The sequence below is a fragment of the Echinops telfairi genome, unplaced genomic scaffold (assembly GCF_000313985.2).
Source record: "Echinops telfairi isolate 266 unplaced genomic scaffold, ASM31398v2 ScPeMD7_7415;HRSCAF=8453, whole genome shotgun sequence".
In the NCBI taxonomy this organism is placed as follows: Eukaryota; Metazoa; Chordata; class Mammalia; order Afrosoricida; family Tenrecidae; genus Echinops; species Echinops telfairi.
This window is the reverse complement of record NW_022111315.1, coordinates 1143060-1159530: the sequence shown is the minus strand read 5'-3', so window position 1 is coordinate 1159530 and position 16471 is coordinate 1143060. Positions and strand designations below refer to the sequence as shown.

The 16471-nt window shown below is 41.2% G+C and overlaps 1 protein-coding gene across 1 annotated transcript in view; it reads left to right on the top strand.

The window, feature by feature from the left end:
• Window positions 1-16471, top strand: part of KIF4A (kinesin family member 4A) — a 187159-nt gene that overhangs the window by 82839 nt on the left and 87849 nt on the right. The window contains exon 12 of the mRNA XM_045296988.1: window positions 2676-2737. Within this exon, the coding sequence (XP_045152923.1) occupies window positions 2676-2737 (62 nt within the window). The remainder of the gene's footprint in view (window positions 1-2675; window positions 2738-16471) is intronic.

The following is a 16471-nucleotide window of genomic DNA, read 5'->3' as shown; positions in this document are numbered from 1 at the left end:
CCTGGCCCCAAAGTCCACCTTCAGCATTCCCTGGGGATCTTGCTGCTCCATTCCCAAGGCTTTAAATCTTTATGGAAGCAAATTCTCACACATGTCTCCCATGGAGACATTATCATTCCATTATCATTGCATTCCAGTGCATTCCCTTTTGGTTAGCAGCCGACCACTTGATAAAGAAAATTGATGCAAAAAAAGTAGAGTGGGAAGGGAGATAAGCATGAATCCCAGGGTTCTTGTTTGAACAACCAAGTAGAAGGTCGCACCGATCATTGAGTCAAGGAATACAGAAGAAACAACACAGTGTTAAGTAGGGAAATGCAATTGATGGATTAATTTGGGGGCATTTTAAGTTGGAAAAATCTTAAGGGACATCTAAGTAGCAGTGTTTTAAATATAACTTGTTCTAGGTATAATGTAGAGAGGTTTGAGCTGAAGATACAGATTTAACAGTTATCAGCATTTCTTTAAACTCACTGCCATCGAGTCAGTTCTGACTCACAGTGACCCTATAGGACAGAGTAGAACTGACCTCGTGGGTTTCCAGCACTATACCTCTAGGAGTATAAAGCCTTATCCTTCTCCCATGGAGCAGCTGGTGGTTTTGAACTGGTGACCTTGAAGTTACAGTCTAAAGCATAACTACTATGCCACCAGGGCATTAATTTGACTGACTGTGCTTAGTAGCCCTGGTAGAGGAGCTGGAAGTCAGGCAGTTGGATTGATTCAGGCTTCAGTAGTGCTGTTTCCACTGAAAATCTGCTTTGTAACTGTCCAGTGCTCCCTGATCTTCCTCCTCAGTGTTAACAATCTCTTCTTTCAAACCCTACTCCTTCACTCCTATGGGTCACTGTAGAGAATATAAATAATTTGCCAGTCCACAGTATCATCTGAGTTCCAAAACACTGTACTAGTCTCTGTCCTATTTTCTTTCATATCCCTTTCTTTTGTCAAAAAAATCTCTTCTTCCTACTCATTTCTTAATTGATTACAAGTGTTCATTGAGCACTATTTTATACCAGGTAATGTGCTAGAGATGCATTATTGAGTCAAAAGATAAAATTTCTGACTTCAGGGAACATATTGTCTGGTGAGAGAGAAAAATGCTAAATACAGTCATACCAATATATAAATATTAACTGGGGGGAATGCTATACAGGAAATGAACTGTGTGTGATGAAAATATGGACCAGAGTTTTCTTTGATATATCTGTATAGTCTCAGAAGTAGACTGAGCCAGCAACGCTGAGCCAGCATCATTTAAGGAAGTGGGTTCCAGAGAAAAAAATAAACAGCAGAAATAGCCAAGTACAATGGCTAAGAGTGTTGCCACTAAAACCAAACTGCCTGCATTCAAATCCTGGCCCTATAATTAAGGTAACTAGTTTTTTACCCAGAGTAATCTGCTCCTTGTCTTTGTTTACTGAGAAATAACTCTCAACACTTGGGGCTCTTTGAGTAATTGAAGTCCTTTTGTTATCCATGGCTTCTAGACCAGGAGGCTACAATTAAGACCTTGGACATAGAAGCTCTATGGGCTTTCTGGTTGGTGAAAGATAGCATTTTCACCAACTGGGGAGGATAGCACTTTTCTGTCTGTAGTATGGAAGCTTCGATTGAAGAGCCTCCCAAACTTCAGTGTATGCATTTCTTCCTTATTATCCTTTTTGCTGTTATTTTTAGCTGGTTTTCTGAAGGGGTGGGAGTAAAGAGAACCCTTACATTTATGGTCAGTATGTCAGAAATACAGCCGGAATGCTCCTTAGAAATGAGGATTGCAAGACTTTGTCTTGCTCATGTTGGGCATAATATCAGGACAGATCCCTAGAGAAAGACATCATGCTTTATGAAGTAGCAAAAAAGGGGAAGTGAACTTTGACCGGGCTAGCCTCCACTCCTTGGCAAGAACTCTCAAGTAAGGCCTTGAGATCTTGGATAACAAAAGACTCTTACTAAGAAAATCACAAGTGTTTAGAGTTATCTGTCAGGAAACAAAAGGGAAAGACTAATCCTCAATGAGATGGATTGACACAATGGCATCAATAATGAGCGCAAGCATAGCAATGATAGTAAGGATGACAGAGGCCCAGGCAACACTTCCTTGCCCTATATATAAGGTCACTATGAGTTGGAACTGACTTGATGGCATCTAACAATAAAACAAAACCTCACAGGTGGGGGAGTTGGGGTGAGGGGTCAAGCTTATCCTTGGCACTGAAGAGGTATTGAAGAGAATCTTAATTTGTAGTAGTCAACAGATAAAAAATGAAGCCAGCCCTGAAGACTCCCAAGCTTGTAACCTGATAGCTGAAATTTTGGGTTGTTCGCAGATTGGAGGACAGCATCCATTAACATGACAGGCCTGACCTATAGCTGATTGGTTAGGGTTATAGAAAGAATTGTTGTATGGGCAGTTTTTATCAGAACAAAAGTATGAAAAACATTGAAAGTGTGCATTATGATTTATGGTAACTATTATCTTCAGAGTTGGCATGAAAGAAAATTGAGTTTGGTGTTTGAGTACTCACTAACTTACTACTGTGTACCTTGAACAGGTTCTGTTTGGTATTCATAGACATCAAGTATAATTTCCTATTGTAAATATTGGTAATTTAGCTGTAAAAGTATACATAGCTTTTGATTGGTTACTAGTTGATTATTTTCTTTGATTCTTCCAGGTGCAACAGTTGCAAGTATTGTTGCTGCAAGCCCATGGGGGTACCATGCCTGGATCTATCAAGTAAGAGACCAAGACTATTTTTTTTAATATAAATCATTTTATTAGGGGCTTTTATAACTCTTATCATAATCTATACATCAATTGTATCAAGCACATTTGTGCATATGTTGCCATCATTTTCAAAACATTTTCTTTCTACTTGGCCCTTGGTATCAGCTCCTCTTTTTTCCCTCCCTCGCCCACCCTCATGACCCCTTGATAAATTATTATTTTCATATCTTACACCGTCTGTTGTCTCACTTCACCCACGTTTCTGTTGTCTGTTGTCCCCCTTGGGATGGGGGTGGGGGTGTTATATATTGATCCTTGCCATCAGTTCCTCCTTTCTCCCACTTCTCCCATCACCTTCCCCCTGCCCTTATGGTATCGCTACTCCCATTACTGTTTCTGAGGGGTTTATCTGTCTTGGATTCCATGTTTCGAGGGCTCTTATCTGTACCAATGTACATGCTCTGGTCCAGAAAGATTTGTAAGGTAGAACTGGGGTCATGATAGTGGGGGTGGTGGGAATATTAAAGAACCAAGAATGTGTGTTTTGTTGCTGCTATACTGTACCTTGGCTGGCTCGTCCCTTTCTTGTGACCCTTCTGTGAGCGATGTTTAATTATCTACAGATGGGCTTTGGGTCTCCACTGTGATCCCTCTTGTTCACATTGATATGATTGTTTTGGGTCTTCTGATGCCTGATACCTGATCCCATGGACACCTCATGATCACACAGGCTGGTGTGCTTCTTCTATGTGGGCATTGTTTCTTTCCTGTGAGATGGCCACTTGTTTAACTTAAAACCGTCAAGACTCCAGATGCTATATCGTCTAATAGCTGGGCACCATCAGCTTTCTTCACCACATTTGCTTATGCACCCATTTTGACTTAAGGAAGTGTGTCACAGAATGCCAGGTTATTAGAATAAAGTGTTCTTGCTTTGAGGGAGGACTTGAGTAGAGGGCCAATTTCCGTCTGCTCACTTGATACTTAACATATAAGTGTTATGTATGTGACCAATATCCCTATCGTTATATATTAATATATTTACATATATACATACCTATATTTATAGCTCTATAAATATCTTTTGCCTCCTAGTTTTTCCTCTGCTTCCTTTTACCTTGCTCCAAGACTGGGATTAATTTAAATGTATATTATAGCAGAAACTATTTCTGTAGATAGTTTGTTTTTCCCTAATATACCAAAGTTTCTGGTTACACTTGGTGATAAGTTAGAGATCTTAACAAATTTGCTGTTTAGAACTTAGCTAGTCATCTACAAGGAATCCACATCTACCAGAAAGACATATAGAAGCAATTCTGGCCTCTGACACTTAAATGGAATTCAATGAGGAAAAGCTGTATTTTTTTCCTGTACTTATTTGATTATTGCCTTATCCTGTGTAGATGTATGGCTATGATTATTTCCTTCTTTTCTTACATTGTTCCTACTTTATCTACTAGGAACTGCTTCAGATTGACTCTTAGGGTTTTTTGACAAGTCCTCATCTTCCATGAGTATTTCCACAAGATTTTTTACAACTGCCTTCTATTTTCCTTTTTTCGGTCCTAGAATCTGCCTTATGTCCAAAGAGCTTTGGCTTCTTTTATTGTAGAATGGTGCCTAGAAATCAAAATCTGTGCACTAAAGATGCTTATTACTAGGATATCACTGCTTCTAGGCCCTGTCAACAGACAATGCTAGGAAATTTGTATTTATATATATATCTATTACTATCATATATATATAATATCCTTTTTATCTGTCTTTATATATGTATATTAAGAGCAATGAGTTTGTGGTAGTTACATAATCTGTTGTCAAGTTGAGACTTAAGAGTGAAGGGGTGGAGTTTAGCCTTTCAATCAGTTCGCAGCTTGATGACCTCATTTGGTGGTGCTAAGGAGATAAATAGCTCACTGGAGGCGGGACACACACTCTCTGCGAAACGTTCCTGTTGATAAGACACATGGAGTTACCCTGATAAAGCCAGGGTCCTAGAGCTGGAGGAGACACGTGGAAACCCATACCAGCACTGAGATCAGTTACTTACACCACCACTGGATCCACAAGACTTTCTATCCACTGTCCTGTGATCTTCCTGTATTTTGCATCATTACATGTGTTTCATGAGTCTGAAGAGGATTTTATAGATTGGTATCAGACATATGAGCTAATATTGGACTTATGGATTTGATCTGGACTGGGCTGGGATGTTTTCTCAATATTCAATTGCTCTTGTATATAAAGCTCTTTCTTATACACATATGAGTGTCTGTGACTTTGTTTCTCTAGTCTACCAGACTGACATATTATGGAACCTTAGGAGTGTGGTACTAGAGAAACAAATCATGAAGATGGACAATTGATGCTTGTGTGACCTCTGCTTCATGGTAGTTCTTCTTCTTTGGCTACCCAGAAGTCAGATATTGCCATGCAGTTTGCTGGGTTGTTTTCTGGAAAGAACATGGGAAGTCAAAGTTTTGATTCTTTTCTTCAGTTGTGTTCTTTGGTTATTCTTGTTTGAAATGGAAAAAATGAATGCTGTTAATGTCTATTTTGAACTCGGAATGAAATTGCCCCTCGAATTTCTCAGAGCTTCTTATTGAAAATGGCTGACAGAAGGTCAAAATGGCTGACAGAAGGCCTAGCCCTGGCTTGATGCTGTCAGAGCCCTGATCCCATACTTTATATCAATGGAATAGTATAGATAAGGATGAAGATAAATTAGATAAGGATTGAACTTGATGGTTTTGAGAATTGAGTTTAGTATCTGATTCTACTTGTTGATACCGATTTCTTCTGCTTATTGTTGATTTAATGATTGATAGAAATGATTGCCTTGAGCCATTAAAATTTTAAATTTTAAAATCTTTAAATGGGTTTAGGATATGCCTGCAAAGAAGACTCTGAAATGATAAGGCCCACCCAGTGTCTTGAGAGCTCAGGACATTTAAAGAGGAAGAGAGTTGCCTAGGGGGCTGTTGACAAATTGGAGGGGGAAAAGGAACGTTTTGGATTGTGAACTAGTAGCTTTTGTCAGAAGCTGAAAAAAAATCTGGAACCATAAAGAAAACTCCTCTAGGACTGAGGTAGCCTGTGGACAGGCTGGAATGCTTGCTAGGTGACCACCTGTATCCACATGTTGAGTGGAAGTGGGATAAGTACAGCAATAAAGAGACGGGTTGGGTCTGGCCACTGACACCTGTGGACCTGGTTTACAGGAACTAGAGAAGACAAGAATGGGTTGATTGGTCTGAAGTTCATGACCTAGTACAAGGAGGCTGGACTTGTTGAGAATTTGTGAAGGGACACATGGTCTGAAGGCAAGGTAGCCAATGGGCACCCTGGTGAGGCTGTAAAACAGCTCACATTAAGCTGACTAGAACCCGCCCAGATGAAGAGAAGATTTGTGAGCCTTGTGAACTGGTGCGTATTTCTGCTGAATTTATAGATGGTCTGTCCTGATTTGACTTTGCTTATGAATGCAGACTTCACAAGTTTCCAAGTGGAATGAAGATTCTTCACATCAAAGAGTATGATTGTCTCCTCAAAATACTAGGTTGATATAAGTGGGTTATAGAAATTGTATACCCAAATTTGGGAGGATAAAGGCATGAAATAGGTGGGGGAATATATTCATAAGATTATGGTATAGGTGTTCACTTAACTGCAATTGTTAGGCATACAATATTGTTCTTCACTTATAGGATATTATGTTTAAATGAGGCTTTGGCACATTTTTACTTGTATGATATGGGTTTATATTGTTTGTTTGAAAATTGTATATGGCTAAAGAGTTGTATGAAGTTGACAAGGGGTGGTCTGTAGTAGTTACATAATCTGTTGTCAAGTTGAGACTTGGAGTTTAGGCTGTCAATAAGTTCCCAGCTTGATGACTTCATTTTGAGGTTCTAAGATAAATAGCTCCCTGGAGGCGGGACACACACGCTCTGTGAGACATTCCTGTTCACAAGACACATGGAGCTATCCTAATGGAGCCAGAGCCCTGGAGCTGGAGGAGACACGTGGAGACCCATACCAGTGCTGAGATCAATTGCTTATACCACCACTGGATCCACAAGACTTTCTACCCACTGTCCTGTGATCTTCCTGTATTTGGCGTCATTGCAAGTGTTTCGTGAGTCTGAAGAGAATTTTCTAGATTGGTGTTATATATATGGGCTAATATTGGACTTGATCTGGACTGGGCTGGGATGTTTTCTCAATATTCAATTGCTCTTGTATATAAAGCTCTTATACACTTATGGCTGTCTATGGCTGTTTCTCTAGTCTGCTAAGACTCACAGAATTTATTCTAATACCTCTGAATCCAATTCATTACTGTAGGGTTCCGATTCATTTTAGCTTTATCAAAAATGAGAAACTTTTTCACCACTAGAATCCCTAGTGGTACTATGGGTTAGGAGTTAGGCTCCTAGCTATAAAGTTGACAGTTCAAACTAACCAAACTGTTCTGTCAAAGAAACATGAAGCTGTCGGCTCCCTTAATGAATTACAGCTTCAAAAACCCAGGTGCCAATTCTCTGTTACTATGTGTTACTATGAGTCAAGAGTAACTTAGTGACAGTGAATATTTTGGCATAGAGTTCACATGGGATATTTTCCTTTTCTTTTTGTATCTTTTACTGTTTACAGAATTGACCTTAACAAAAACATCCAAACGCACATAGATATATACACATACACAGCGGAAGACAAAAATTGATGACTGGGATCTTCTATAGATAAGACCCTTCTGTGCATCAAGAGATTTCATTAAATAATTAAAAGGGAACCCTCAGACTTGGAAAAAACATTTTTTACTTTTGGGATTGGCAGGCTATGTAACAAGAGGCCTATGAACCAGATGCAGGATCCAGATCCAGCAGTAATCGTGAGATAACTTCCTCACACTCTCAGTCTATACTAAGTGTAGGCCTCACCCCAAATGAAACTCCCTTCAATTGTATCAAAACCAGATTAAGCAGTTGGTACACTGCAAAGATATCATCATGCAGCTGACCATACTGTGTTAGATCATAGCATGGGAGAATTCTGGCCCTCCTAATCTGACATAAAACCAAACTAACAGAAATAGCTTCTCATTTTGATATTTTTACTGATAAAAACCAGACTCATGGGGATGCCGACGACTCACAGCTACCCTTTATAAGGTTTGTGAGACTTTGTCAGAGGACCAGGCAGCTTTGTATTTCTCCTAAGAAGCAGCTGGTAAGTTTGATCAATGTGCCCTATGGTTACCAGCCCAGAACACCACTAGGGTTCCTGTTATATAATAAACTCATTACCATCAAGTTAATGCTGACTTATAGCAACCCCCTTATGGGTGTCTGAGACGGTAACTGTTTGCAGGAGTGGAAACCCCATTCTTTCTCCTTCAGAGCTGCTGCTGGTTTTGAACTGCCAAGCATGGAGATCACAGCCCAACAAGTAACCACTACACCACCAGGGCTCTTTTACATAATAAAGGTTCCTATGAATTTGTAGCTTTTTTTCAAGCTTACCCTCACAGTATAGATACTCTTTGTGATATTTCTATTTAAGTATTCCTAGAAAATAATTTATTTAGGTTATAGAAATCTTCATCATTCTTTTTTTAACAGCTGCATAGTATGAGTTTTGCATCATACATACTAAGTTGAACGCTCTCTTATAAATAACCATTTCAGTTTCTAATATTCATATTTTTCAATTACAAGCAGTGCTTCAATGCATGACTATATACAGTATGTGTGTTTTCATATTGTTGGAGTTTTGTCTTAGAGTTGATTTCTAAGTGATTTCTAATGTGAGATTGTTGGTGTAGAGGCTAAGTTCATGTGTAATTTTGTTAGGGTTTGCTGTATCAAGAAGGGTTGTACCAATTTGGCAGCATGAGAATGTGCCCGTTTACCACAGCTTCACCAATGGCAAATTTTACAAATTTGATAAGAAATGTGATCTCAGTTTTGTTTTCATCTTTAGTTATAAGGAGCTTCCATAGTTTTTCTTTTTCTTTTCTTTGTTTTAATTTATCATTTTACTGGGGGATCTTAAAAAAACTTATTACAATCCATTATTCATTTATATTAAGCATACTTGTACATATATTGCCATCCACATTTCCAAAGCATTTTCTTTCTACTTGAGCTCTTGTTATCAACTCCTCTTTTTGCCTCTTTCCCTCACGAGTATTTTTTTCATATGATTGAAAGCCACTTTTATCTCTCTGTTTTTGGTGGACTGTCTCCTCTAAATTTTCTAAATTGTTTTGTGCCCTTCAACTCTATTTTTGTCAATTCTATGCTCCAGTGTGTTTTCTCCTAGTTTTTCAGTTGTCTTTTACTTTGTTTATGATGTTGTTGTTAGGAAAAATTATATTTTTATGTAGTAAAATTTATTTATTACCTCTGGACATTAAAAAAGACATTTTATTAAGGGCTCTTACAGCTCTTGTAACAATCCATACATCAATTGTATCAATCACATTTATACATATATTGGCATTATTTTATATTGAGCCCTTGGTGTCAGCTCCCCCCCCCCATACACACTCTCATGGTTCCTTGATAAGTTATAAATTATTATTTTCATATCTTACACTGACCGCGGTCTCCCTTTCCCCAGTTTCTGCTTTTCATCCCCCTTGAGATGGGGGCGGTGGTTATGTGTCGATCATCGTGATGGGTTCCCCCTTCCTCCCCTCCTCTCCCCGCCTTCCCCCTGCCCTCCTGTTATCGCTACTCCCATACATATGCTTTGGTCTAGCCTGCAGTGGGAGGCATTACTAGGGTCATGATAGTGTGGGGTGAGGAAGCTTCAAGGAACCAGAAGAGTATTATGTGTTTTATCAATACTTTACTGCACCCTGATTGACTCTTCCCTTCCCTGTGGCCGCTCTCTGAGGGGATGTCCTATACTCCACAGATGGGGTTTGGGTCTCTGTTCTGACACCCCTCATTCTCAACAATATGCTTTGTTTGTTTGTTGTTTTGGGTCTTCTGATGCTTGTTACCCAATCCCATCAACACCTCATGATCGCACAGGCTGGTGTGCTTCTTCCATGTGGACATGTTGCTTCTCTGCTAGATGGCGGCTTGTTTAACTCCAAGCCTTTAAGACTCCAGATGCTACATTTTTTGATAGCCAGGCACAACCTGCTTTCTTCACCACATTTGTTTATGCACCCATTTTTTCTTCAGCGACTGTGCCGGGAAGGTGAGCATCACAGAATGCCAGATTGTTAGAACAAAATGTTGCATTGAGGGAGGGCATTAGCAGAGGCACAAAGTCCATCCACAACTTCAGTCTCTTGCCATGTAAAAATATATGTACATAGACCAATATCTCTATTTTTATGAATTAATATATTTACATATGTACACACCTATGTTATACCTCTATCCATAGCTTTGCTTCCTAGATCATTCCTGTTTTCTTTCACCTTCCTCCTGCCCCACCATCACTCTCCCGCTACTTCCACCTCTTAGTAATTCATGTCATCTAGACTGCTGTTGCTCCAAACCCCCAGAATGTCTACATCCTTGTTGTTGTTGATTTTTATTCCCTAGGTTCCCCCGTCTATGACATTGTTTGATCACCGCTCCCTTCTCCCACCTCCTTTTCCCCCAAGTCTCTCCAGGTCCATCAGTCCTATTGCTTTCTCCACAAGCTTGTATCTCATGCCAATCTTAAATAAGTAGGCAACCCAACAATAACAAAGACCAAACAAAAATCAAAACAAAAGATTGAAAACCGAAAAAGAGAAAACACATACATAAGTCCAGGTCTGTCCGCTGACCTTTATGACTGTCTCCTCACTGGTCCTGGGGGAATTCTGGGACCTGCCCTCCTAGCCAGAAGTCTATTTTGGGGACTCTTCAGGGGCTTTGTGTCTTTACTTTGCTCCCATTGCTGTTCTGTTACCTTCTTGGTTCATCCTGCTGTGGGTTGGGGGGGGCGGGGGTCTTGTGTCCCAATATTGTCCTTTGCCGTGGTCTGCTCCAGTGAGGGGACAGCATGTCTTGAGCTGTTGTCGGCCCTACAGTCCTCTCTGTGCCTTAGCAGCTCCATGCTTAGACGTTGTCCTCCAGGCTTGGTGTGCCAATATGGTGTCTAGACTGTCCCTTTCTCTTTTTCCTTCTTTGTTTGCTTCTGTGTGGGCATAGCGTGCAGACTCTCCCCTGAACCTGTAGGCTTAATGTTGTCCTCTGTAGTGCATATGTCTAGGGAGAGGGTCAGTTTGGTTCTGGGACCAGTCTGGTGGCCCAATCTTTTCATTTCTCCATGTGGTTACATTGCCCTCAAGGTTTGGTGCACTGTGGTAGGGTCTGCTTGCACACTCACAATTCTGTGGAAATATAAACAATATGTTCCCCCTGGGTGGGTTAGTGACCTGTTCCCCTTATGCCATCTCTCCAGCCCTTTTCCCCCCTTTCCCCTTCTTTGTGTTGGAATAACATGTACCTCCTTGGTTTGGTCCGACCTCTCTGATTTTCTGATTTGAGCTATCCTCAAGGGTGTTAGATGATATTTCATGGTTGTTTTAATTTGCATTTCTCTGATGGCTAATGATCAGGAGCATTTTCTCATATGTTTATTGGCCATATGGGTCTCCTTCCTTGTGAAACTTTGCTCAGGTCTTTTGGCCACTTCTTGAGGGGTTTAAATTTTTCCTCTTTTTGCAGGCTAGGAAGGTATCGTATAGTTCATTAATAAGCCCTTTGTCTATTCTATTATATCAATGCTAGAAATCCTCTCCCAGTCTGTGGAATCTCTTGCTACACTCTTGGTGAAGTCTTGCAATGCACACAGGTGTTTTAGCCTTAGTATATCCCACTTTTCAATTTCAGGTTCACCTGTATTTTAACCCTTCCCTATTGCAGTGAGCCTATGTATTCCCTGAGGCAAGTTCTTAGGTTTGTTCCAATTCTTCATTGATGGTCCTGATAATTGGGGTTTTATTTCTAGATCGATCTTGAATTTGTTCTTGTGCGTGGGGGGTGTGGGGGGTGTGGGGGTGTACACATCTTGTTTCATTTTTCTAAAGGTGGATATCCATTGCTTCCAGCACCACTTGTTAAAGATGGCATCTCCGGTATGGGGTCTTATGGCTAGCTCTCAGATGCTCTCTGCGAGCCTGGCATTATGACCACTTTTAAACCACAGTCTGGGGAAATTGCTGCAAACTGCGGGACTAGGGTGTAGGAAGGGGTTGTAGACGCTGCTCTTCTGGACCTGGTACAGGATTAGCTGAGCATGCCAGCAGGCAGAATGAACTTAGAAGGTTTCAGTGCATTCTCAAATAATTTCGTGGGTGAAAATCAAAGGGGATGGGGGGGTTGTCTCAGCTGAACCCTACTACGCCGAATCTGTGTTTAGCACCCAGCCTCCTGGTCTCAGCTTCTTTACCTCTTAATTTTCTAGTCCCTCAGCAGGAGCGCCAGATGGGTAATTATACCTGTACACCATCTTGATTCCTCTTCCCTGGTCACTTCTGGGCATTTTAACAACTTCATTAAAATATAATTTACACATCAAAATTTACTCATTTTAAGTGTACAATTCAAAAACTTTCAAGATATTCACAGTTGTATAGTTATCACCAAAACCAATATTACAACATTTCCAAAAAACAAACACTAAGCTCCCTGCTATTGAGTCAATTTTCATCACTTTCTCATACACACACACACACACACACACACACACACACACACACAATTCTTCATGTCAACTTGCAGTCATTCCCATTTTCATCCCAAATCTCATGTAACCATGAACCTGATTCCTGTCTGTATTTAAAAAAAAAACAAAACTCCCATTGATTTGCTTTCCACTCATAGCAACCCTTTAGGGACAGGGTATAACTGCCCACAGCTTTCTCCCACAGAGCACCTGGTGGTTTCAAATAACTTCCCAATGGAAATAAAATCTAAATGAAATGTTTAAGTAAAAACACAAGTACTAGAATAACAAACGAGTTAAATCTTCTTTAACTTTTGCGTAGGAAAAGGCTTTCAAAGCATGAATCAAAATGCAGCAGGATAGGGAGAAGATAGTAAACACTATAGCTGCTTTAGAAAACAAAACAGTTTGGCAGATTTTAAAAAGTTAAACACACAACCCAGCAATTCGATTCCCAGGTTTCTACAGAAGAAAAATTTAAATATACATCCATATAAAAACTTGCATGTTTTTGTAATCATTTTATTAGGGACTCATACAACTCTTATCATAATCCATACATACATCAATTGTGTAAAGCACATTTGTACATTCATTGCCCTCATCACTCCCAAAACATCTGCTCTCCACCTAAGCCCCTGGCATCAGCTACTCATTTTTGCCCCACCTTCCCCACTCCCCGCTCCCTCATGAACCCTTGATAATTTATAAATTATAATTTTGTCATATCCTGCCCTGTCTGATGTCTCCCCTCACCCACTTTTCTGTTGTCCGTCCCCCAGGGAGGAGGTTATATGTAGATCCTTGTAATCGGTTCCCCCTTTTTCCCTCCACCCTCCCAGTATCGCCACTCACACCACTGGTCCTAAAGGGATCATCCGCCCTGGATTCCCTGTTTCCAGCTCCCATCTGTACCAGTGTATATCCTCTGGTCTAGCCAGATTTGCAAGGTAGAATTGGGATCATGATAGTGGGGGAGGAGAAAGCATTTAGGAACTAGAGGAAAGTTGTATGTTTCATCATTGCTACATCGCACCCTGATTGGCTTATCTCCTCCCTGTGACCCTCTGTAAGGGGATGTCCAGAGGCCTACAAATGGGCTTTGAGTCTCCACTCCGTACTCCCCCCCTCATTCACTATATGATCTTTTGCTCTGATGATGCCTGACACCTGATCCCGTTGATACCTCATGATCGCACAGGCTGGTGTATTTCTTCTATGTGGGCTTTGTTGCTTCTGAGTTAGATGGCCGCTTGTTTATCTTCAAGCTTGTAAGACCCCAGACGCGATATCTTTTGATAGCTGGGCACCATCAGCTTTCTTCACCACATTTGCTTATGCACCCATTTGTCTTCAAAAATCGTATCAAGGAGGTGAGCACATAAAGATATGATTTTTGTTCTTTGATGTCTGATAACTGATCGCTTCAACACCTCGTGATCACACAGGCTAGTGTGCTTCTTCCATGTGGGCTTTGTTCCTTCTGAGCTAGATGGCTGCTTGTTTACCTTCAACCTTTAAGACCCCAGATGCTACATCCTTTGACAGCCGGAAACCATCAGCTTTCCTAACCACATTTACTTATTCACCCGCTTTGTCTTCAGCAGTTGTGTCAGGAAGGTGAGCATCACAGAATGCCAATTTAATAGAAGAAAGTATTCTTGTATTGAGGGAGTACTTGAGTGGAGGCCCAATGTCTTCTGCTACCCTAATACTAAACCTATAAATATATGCACGTAGATCTATTTCCCCATCCCCATTTATTAGTATATTTGCATATGCACATGCCTTTATTTAGACCTCCATAAATGCCCTTTGCCTCCTAGCTCTTTCCTCTATTTCCTTTGACTTACGTCTTGTCCAACTATCATGCTTGCCGGAGCCCGCCGGCAGAGCAACGGGGACTCGACTGAGGGGGTGAGGACTGAGAAAAGACAGACACAAAAAAGCTAGGGTAAGGAGGACTGCAATTCAAGACTGCAGTCCTAAGTTTATTTTCCAGCAAGCTTTTTTTTATACACTGTTAAATGGGAATGTACTATTGCTCAAAATAGCGCCCCCATCCTTGTTCTTGTTTGTCTGGCAAATATTTTTCCCAAGGCTAAGCACCTGATGTTTTCAATAACATTAAAGCACAAAAGTCAATCTGACCGTGAGAGAGCTGTGTCTGCACGTTCACATTTGAACGAACAGACCTCTGCTTTCAGAGCAGCTCCCAACAATGCTCAGTCTTCATTTGGGTTTCAGCATTTCCTGTTGGTTACATTACCCTTCATCACGCCTTACCAGGCTTCCTACACCTACCTCACCACCGATTTGGATCACTTGTTGGTCCCTTGTCCCTGGGTTTGTTGACACCACTACCTTTCCCCCCACCTCCCCCTCTCCCATGTCCCCCCGGAACTGTCGGTCCTGTTGTTTTCTCCTCTAGATTGTTCTTCAGTCTATCTTTAGACAGACCTGCGGAGATAACATGCACAACAACAAGACAGAGCAAAACCAAGCAACAATAGACAACAAACCAATGACAAGAAAACAAAACAAAACGAGACAGAAACGCTTGTAGTTAGTTCAAGGACTATTTGTTGGCCTTTAGGTGTGTTTTCCATTCCAGTCTGTTGGGGCACCACGCCCTGGCCCCAAAGTCCACCTTCAGCATTCCCTAGGGACCTTGCCGCTCTGTTCTGTTGCATCCCCTTAGTGTTTTGTCTTGGTTTGGCGGGATCAGATCGTGCGCAATTACCTCACTGTGTCTCTGGTGTTGTCCCCTGTAGGCCTATGGGTCAGTGAGGGACGTCCTGTCTCATAGTGGGGCCGCCCATGTCTTCCTCTCTGTGGACTGACTACTCTAATCCGGAACATCGTCCTCATGGGCTGGTGGGCCAGGAAGTACTCCAGTCTCTCCTCCTCCCCCTTCGTCTGCTCCCCTGTGCTTTGATCAGATATGTCCCTATCCCGGAGCTGTAGATTCAATGCCATCCTTTGAAATAAATTCTTCCGGGGGGAGGGGCAGTTGTCCATGTAGTAATTGGGATTGGGGCCAGCCCCAAATTGCATGTTTTTATCCATATAAAAACTTATTCATTATTCATGATACCCTAAAAGTATAATCAACCAAAACGCCTATCCACCGGTAAATGGACACATAAATTGTGGGATAGCCATACAATGGAATCTTTTTCTGCAATAAAAAGGGATGGAGTACAACATGAATTAATCTCAAAAACATTATAAGTAAAAGGAGTCACATAAACAAGAACCAACTACATTCTCTAGTCATGGTAAGATAAATTAAAAATAACTTGGTCACAGCAAAATATTCTCTGATAATATCCTGCAAAAGTAGTTGTCATCCCTTGCTGTCCCATAGTCCTATTGGTACAACACTGGAGACTCAGGGTCGGGATTGGCCTGGTCTGACCCCACCACACCTAGGCAAAACACTAAGGGATAGCGGCAGAGCAGCGTGGGGAGCAAAGCAGGGAGGTCCCGAGGGAGTGCAAAGGATAGACTTTGGGGCCAAAGCATGGCACCCCATGGGACTCGACTAGCGGACACTCCTAGAGGTCAAAAAATAGACCTTGATCTATTTACAGGTTTTTCTTTTTCTTTTTTAAAAATTAATTAATTAGTCATTGGCTTTCTTTGTTGTTGTCATCATTGTGTTCTTTTTTGTTGCTTTCTCTTGCTCTGCCTTGTTTTTTTGTGCATATTATTATCTCTGCAGGTCTATCTAGATAAGATAGGCTGGATGAACAGTCTGGAGGAGAAAACAACAGGAGTGATGGTTCCCAGGGGACATGGGAAAGAGGGAGGTGGGGGAAAGGAAGTGGTGTTGACCAACCCAGGGACAAGGGAACAACAAGTGATCCAAAATTAGTGACAATGAGGGTGTGAGAGGCCTGGTAGGGATTCAGGAAGGGCAATGTAACCAAGAGAAATTACTGAAACCCTAATGAAGGCTGCGCATGATAGTGGGACAAGAGGAAAGTAGAAGGAAATAGAGGAAAGAGCTAGGAGGAAAAGGGCATTTATAGAGGTCTAAATACAGGCATG